The sequence below is a fragment of the Panthera uncia genome, chromosome F1 (assembly GCF_023721935.1).
Source record: "Panthera uncia isolate 11264 chromosome F1, Puncia_PCG_1.0, whole genome shotgun sequence".
Classification (NCBI taxonomy): Eukaryota; Metazoa; Chordata; class Mammalia; order Carnivora; family Felidae; genus Panthera; species Panthera uncia.
Window position 1 is genome coordinate 59389840 of NC_064813.1, and position 7578 is coordinate 59397417.

The 7578-nt window shown below is 45.8% G+C and overlaps 1 protein-coding gene across 9 annotated transcripts in view; it reads right to left on the bottom strand.

The window, feature by feature from the left end:
* PBX1 (PBX homeobox 1) overlaps window positions 1-7578 on the bottom strand; it is a 289525-nt gene that overhangs the window by 50142 nt on the left and 231805 nt on the right. For all 9 annotated transcript variants that reach the window (XR_007458868.1, XR_007458870.1, XR_007458869.1 and 6 more), the window contains one exon: window positions 1895-2139. Coding sequence is in view for 5 of the 9 variants with exons in the window: in XM_049634591.1 (XP_049490548.1) it covers window positions 1895-2139 (245 nt within the window). In the remaining 4 variants the exon portion in view is untranslated. The remainder of the gene's footprint in view (window positions 1-1894; window positions 2140-7578) is intronic.

Sequence of the window (7578 nt, forward strand, 5' to 3'; positions counted from 1 at the left end):
TGAGAGACAAGTGCAATGCTGTTGGCAACAGCGTTTTACTCATTTTGGATGAGCGTAGAAAAATGACAAGGGGGTTTAAATCAAGTAAACAGTCAGTTCTTCTATGTTGCTGGCAACCTGAGCTAAGAATAAAGCCAGTTTTCAACACCTTCCAGCCTAATATCCATCGTAGTCATGGGTCTAGTGGGGGAAGCCACCCTCTGGGCCCTTCTTGTGCCCCTGGAGTTTGGAGGGAGTTAAATGGATGGCAGGTCTAGATAGGTTGTTATAACCAGGCTTAATCTTGCAGGTCAAGTAGGAACAGCACTGGGTAGGAAGAACTCAAGAGGCTAGAGACCTTTATAGGAAATATCTCCATCTGTCTTCCCAAGCTATCCCACAGGTGAGGGCAGACTCTGAACTCTACAGTGATGGATCGGGTTGGAGAAGCTTCAGGGATCAGCCCGCTACCTGGGCTCAGCATCTCCTGAGATCTTGGGAAGTGTCTCCATGAGCCAACACTGTGGCAAGAATGTATGTTGTCTCCCAAGAAGGTGAACAGAAATGACTCACAGGTTCTTACCACCAGATCGCTTCTCTTTTCCTCCCCTCAAACCCTCCCCAGGCTTATCTGATCGTTGAGCTTCCATGCTTGGCTTCATGCTTCACAGCAATTTTTTCCCCCTCATAAAAGAAGGGACTCGGTAGAAATCCATTTCAGAGGTAGACGGGAGTGCAATAATGAAACTTTCTTCGCTTTAAAATTTAAAATGCCTATTTCTACTTTAAAATTTAAATTTTCTATTAAGTTTGCATTTGCCTTGTACCTAGATAGTCCTGAGTGGACTGTACAGGGTCTTTTGATTTGCTTTTGCTCCCTCTTCTTTCGTGACTCTTAGAAAAGAAAGCCGGAAAGCCAGCAATTTGATGAAGGTTAACTACAGAACTTCAGGATAATGCTGCCTTCAAAAATGTGACAACAAACACACCTGTCGCCTACTGTGGAAGAACCACTGGTGTAAGGGCCTTTTGCTCCTACTGACCACAGGAAGCAGAATGGATATGTAAATTCCCGTGTGTGTGCGTAGAGGGGAGGGTCTCTTAGAGAGAGGAGCTCTGTTATTACGTACACTTTACATACTGCTTTGTAATTTAAAGTCTTTCTTATGCTCTCCTTCATATGGTCTTTGTGGTCCTGTGATGCCAAATGCACAGCTCTTTGCCATACATCACCAGCTTTTGGGTGGAATATGTGGACCACTGGGTCCTACGGGCCATCCGTGGAGTGTCAGGACTGGAATCCAACTTTGTTGCCTACAGGGGTCCCCTGAGACCTTCTACTCTTCTTCTGGAGGGAGGTGAGTATCCTATTCTATATCATATACAAAAAGAACATGTTTGACTCTCAGTTGAATGGAGTCTGGGTACAGCAAGGGCTTTAAGGCTACATTTTAGTATCCTTTCCCGTAGGATTCCATGAGTACCCAGAAGATAAGGAATCCTCCCCCAAATGAGCAAACAAGAGCCCTAGGAACCCAGCGACCACCCCACAGGTCAGGTGGTGACTCTGCTAATGACCTCTATTACCCTGATGAGACCTGACTGCACGCCAGGGGCCAATGCTCTGGAGCCCCAGCCTGAGTGTTTGTTACATTGACTAGTAATGTTTCCTGAAATCATCGCTTACAACTTACGTTTTTAAAATGCCTTAATGTCCAGTGTGCCTGGGTTTTTAACAGTGGATTTGGTAGACTCGAGGATTTGGATCGAGGATTTGGTGGACTCCGTTCTGACCAGGGGCTCTGTGTTGAAGCGCAGAGGCTGGCCCCCGGGGTCTCTGTAAGCCCCTGAGTTAAGAGGTTCTTCGTCCTTCCTAAAAGGTCCTGGCACCCGATGCCCTCATGGCCATGGTTACCTGCTCGTACTTCTCCAGCTCCGTGTGGTAGATCTGTCTGATCTGGGACAGCTTGGCTCTGTAATCGGAGTGCTCCACGGAGTTGTCTGAGCCCGCGCCTCCCGAAGCCGCCGCTGCGGCTGCGGCTGCCGCCGAGCCACCACCCTTCTCGGGGCCCGCCACCCCCTCGGCCAGCAGCATGTTGTCCAGTCGCATCAGCTGGGGGTCTGTCGGCTCCTCCTCCTGGGCTCCCCGGATACTCAAGACTGCAGAGGGACACAGTGGGAGGGGAGGGTTAGTGGTAACCCAAGCGAGCAAATGAAGAAAAATAAAAACAAGGCTGTGTCACTGGCTCAGCAAATCACCAAAGAGCCTGCAAAATGGCATCTGCAGAATGGATGAGGGATCAGGTGAGGGGATACCGAGAGTGGGGGGAGAATGCCAGGAGAGGACTGCTTTGTTCCAGAAAGTAACGATGCTCCAGCTACCCAGAACGTCCAATTCACGGGGGCAGAAGGTAGAGGGAGCTGGGGACAGGGGCCTGGGAGTCAGTGTTGCATGGGGACAGAGTTTCACATGGGGAAAGATGGTGGAGTGTCACACAGAGACAGACAGTGGTGACGGCTGCACTACTGAATGCACCTAATGCCGCCGAACTGCACCCTGGAGGCTGAAAAATGGTCAAAATGAGAACTTCTGTTATGTCTATTGTACCACAAAGAAAGTTCAAAAGTAAAACATTTAATTATAACAGAATATAATCTTCACGTTCATCCCCAAACTGCCAAATTTTTAATTCAAGAAAAGACATTTCCTTCTTCGTTTCTAATTTTAGATTTCCACGAGTTTGTGGTTTTACACTCATTGACGCTGTAATATTTGATCAGCCCGAATTTTCACATTTCCAAAATAACCTAAGCCACGTACATCCAGTCATTTTGGATGGAAATGTTAACACCTTTCCTGCAGACCTGCAGGGAGGGTAGAGAAGTCTAAAAAGGCAAGAAGATATCTTGCATGTCAATGTCAATTATTCTTCAGTAAAAAAATAAAATAACAAAACAGCACGAAGGCAAATTGGCCGTCAAGTGGGGAATATTTATCTCTGGACACAGAGATCTCTCCATTCCGGGGGGAGGACTCTGTCCTGTTCGAAACCAGGGTGACACCCATTTAACAAGCTGTTTTGGACATTCAGAGAAGCCAGGTAGGGTGGAGGAGCCTCAGATGGATGAGATGGCTGCTTTTTATTAAAACGCCGTGGCCATTTGGGTGGGGGGAGTGGTTTGGACTGGAAGAGATCAAGTGTTTTAGTAAATCAGCAGAAGAGCCAGGCAGTCTCTTTTTACTACCCTCATACAACCTGCCATAAAATAAATCACTCATCTAAACCCAGTTTAGCTGTCAGCAGCCAAGTCTTTGTTGAGAGGGAACATGAAAAGAATTTCCAATTAAAAAAAAATGGAAAAAAAAATTGGGGGTAAGTCGTGGGAAAGGAGGGAAGTGATTCAAGGCCGAGGAGAAGGAGTCCTACATCCGTTTCCGTTTGGGGATGGGGACAGCAGGCATGATGTGGCCCGACAGATACGCAAGCACTGGAATGATCCGAGAATCAAGAGCGGTTTCCAGGTAGGGTGTCATCTGGGGAGCCCCAAAGGGGGGGTGTCAGTTTCAGTCATCTCTGGAGCCCCAGCCAGGGAGCCCACGGGGTCGACACCAGGAAGGTGGGTATGAGCTCAGTACGAGGGAGCGTATAAATGTTCAGGGCATCCTATCACACAGAATATCAGCATGACCACACGCTCCTGGCTTCCAACAGGCATGACAAGAAGCAACCTCGAGCGTCGTTCGGAAGGAAATCCCAACTCCTGTGCTAAAAGGGACCCTGCAGCTGGGCTCTCACGACACATGAGACAGCCAAGAGGCATGCTGAGTCACGCGGCCCAAGAGGGGCAGTTAGAGCAGAGGGTAAAAGGCACCGGGTAGAAGAGCAATGAAATAAGAAAGGGTGGCGGGAGGGAAGGGAGCCAGCTGGGGTGGAAAGGAGGAAGCCTGTGCACCTGTACGCAAACACCATGCACGACCGGCCCCAGGTTCTGCGTTCATGCCGGAATCCTTAACATTCTGCGTCACCAAAATAAAATTACCACACGGGTGATGGCATCGTTGAAGTTTGCTTTGTGGACTTTTTCTTTTCCAGTGAAATCCTTCTTTTGTCGGTCCAGGACCCTCACTGGGAAATTGCCCCTTTGACTGATCTTTGAGTAACATTTGGTCATGTTACTCTGTCCCTTGAATTTATTTACCCAAACCTCCAAAGTCCTGTGAAGAACCTATCACCACTAACAGAGGCTTCCTTAAGAAAATAGTTCAATGCTGTACCCATTTCCTGCATTAGACACCCTTCCAGTCCCCAAAGGAACGAAAAGAATGGGATCACCCAAGCACCCGGTGGTACAGTCCCTCTTCTCCGCACCTTTGCAAGTGAGGGCATTCGTGTGTGGGGTCTGTGGGCGTTTCCCTACTGGATTTTATTTGGTGAATTGTAATTGCTTTATCAACAAAAATATTTATGGGTCGTTTAAAAGTAAAAGATTCACCTCTGAGCCATTCTTTTACATTTTTTTTTAATGTTTACTTATTTTTTTTTTTGAGAGAGAGAGACAGAGCGCGAGCAGGGGAGGGGCAGAGACAGAGGGAGACACAGAATCCGAAGCAGGCTCCAGGCTCCGAGCTGTCAGCACAGAGCCGGAGGCGGGGCTCGAACTTGTGAACCGCGAGATCATGACCTGAGTCCCTGAGCCCACGTCAGGTGCTTCGCTGACTGAGCCCCCCAGGCACCCCTCTGAGCCATTCTTAAGAAACAAATGTAACTGCCCCACTTTAGCTTGGGCATTAATTAAATTGTGCTGGGGCAAAATTCTACTCTCTCATCCACTCGACTGAATCTGGTGTCGCATATCCTCCAGAAGAGGCCACGGACTCTGGGAGAGCAGCCCCTGCACCCTCCCCACCCCCTCCAAGACTGCCAGGAAACCCCACCCCAAGATGCTTGAGCCAATGGTAATGCCTCCAAGTGGATCTTCCTGGTCACTCCATAGCCAATCCCTCGTGCACGTGAAAGATCTTATGATAATTTCTGGTCTCAAGGAAGGTAGCAAAGAGAAAGAGGGCGATGGCATCCGAATGGTCAGGACTCGCCCCATGAGGGCCAGCCTATAACCTGTCCACCCAAGATGATGGCAAAGATGCTGAGACAGCACATGAGCCTGGGACCACCTCGCTCAGTCTGTCAGTTTATTCCATTAGCAAAGTTCAATTAGGAGAAAAGTAGGAGGAAGCAGAGATAGATAGTCACAGACCAGAGGTCCGGCCCAGTCCCTCCACGTACTAGGCAGGGAACCACGGGCACGTTACCACCACCAACATTCACTTCTGAGTGTATTTTCCCTCTCCAGACCCACACGGTTTCACCTACCCCTATTCTCCACCTTTTCTTTTTAAAGTCATTTTTAAAAACATTTTATTCATTTATTTTGAGAGAGAGAGAGAGAGAGAGAGAGAAAGAGAGAGAGAAAGAGAGAGAGAGAGAGAGAGAGAGAGAGAGAGAGAGAATGAATCCCAAGCAGGCTCTGCAGCTGTCAGCACAGAGGCTGATATGGGGCTCGAACTCATGAACCATGAGATTACCACCTGAGCCAAAATCAAGAGTCAGACGCTCAACTGACGGAGACACCCAGCTGCTCTCCACCTTTTCTTTTTTTTCTTTTCTTTTCCTTTCTCTTCTTTTTTTTCTTTTTATTTTTTAAGGTTTTTTAAATTTTTATTTATACTTGAGAGAGAGAGACAGAGAGAGAGAGAGTGCGCAATCAAGTGCGGGGGAAAGGCAGAGAGAGAGGGAGACGCAGAATCCGAAGCAGGCTCCAGGCTCTGAGCTGTCAGCACAGAGCCCGACGCGGGGCTCGAACTCATGAGCTGTGAGACCGTGATCTGAGCCAAAGTCAGAGGCTCAACCCACTGAGCCACACCCAGGCGCCCCTCTACCTTTCCTTTGAAACTATCGATGGGATACACAAACTCTCCACACAGACTCTGCACACCCACCTAATTAACATTTTGTTGGTCTCGAAATCCATCTGGCTTTAAATAAAACAAGACAGAAAATTGCTGAGATCAGCAAAGCACACTGAAAGGATACACTGTGAGCCCCAAACCACCATGGAAACTTGAGGTCAGTCACACAGTGCAAAGCACTCATCTGTATTGACTTTTTTTTTTCCCCTGCTCAGGTAGAGAGGACAGATTTAGTTGAGGGGGGAAAAAACACAGTGCAAATGTTAGCACTTAACTTAGCTTTTATATCATTGTACAGATCCTATGTATCATTGGAAGCAGATACTCCTTAAAAAGAAATTGGATTTAGTAAGATTTAACACAGCTGGTTTCTAAACGTGGCCAGTAAGAAACTGGCCTGATGGAACACAGTGCACCTTAGCCTAGATGTTGCTTGCATTTATTTAGTTATTGAAATTTTTTTTAAGTTTATTTATTTATTTTTGAGAGAGAGAGAGAGAGAGAGCACAAGTGAGGGAGGGCAGAGAGATAGAGGTATACACAGAATCAGAAGTAGGCTCCAGGCTCTGAGCTGTCAGCACAGAACCCGACCTGAGTCTTGAACCCACGGACAGTGAGATCATGACCTGAGCCGAAATTGGACGCTTAACCGATTGAGCCACCCAGGGCACTCCTTTGCTTGCTTGCTTGCTTATTTATTTATTTATTTATTTATTTATTTATTTATTTAAAAAAAATTATTTTTGGGAGAGCACAAGCAGGGGAGGGGTCGAGAGAGGGGAAAAGAGGATCCGAAGTGCGCTCTGCACCGACAGGCTGACAGCAGAGAGCCCGATGCAGGGCTTGAACTCACAAACCACGAGATCATGACCTGAGCCCAAGTTGGACACTCTACCGACTGAGCCACCCAGGTGCCCCTGTTGCTTGCGTTTATACTCAGAATTCAGAACTCATAAATAGGTCCCAAACCAGAGAACTGATGAAAATGAAATAATATAAAGATGGGGGCAAGGGAGCAGTCCTCTCCAAATTATACCTTTTAAATGATACTGGAATCATAAAGAAAATAAAAACTTTCAGGGTATGTGTCAGACTCCCCCACTGTGTGTGTGTGTGTGTGTGTGTGTGTGTGTGTGTGTGTGTATACACATGTATACATATACGCTCACATAATGTATACATATATGATGTGTATATATAATGTATGTGTATAATGTGTGTATATATATTGCATATATATAATGTACATATATAATGTGTGTATATATGTGTGTATTCATGTGTATATATATGTGTGTCTATACAATGTGTATATATATGTAATGTGGGTATATATATATATATACATATATATAAAAAGTGTGTATATAAAATGTGTGTATATAATGTGTACAAATAATGTATATGTAATGTGTATACATATAATGTGCATGTAATATAAGTATATACAATATGTATATAATGTACATATATATAATGTATGTGTATAATGTACATATAATCTATATAAATAATATATAATTATATATAAGTGTATGTAATGTATATATAATGTGTGCATACATGTGTGTATATAATGTATACATAATGTGTATATACTGTACATATTGTATGTATATATAATGTGTGTA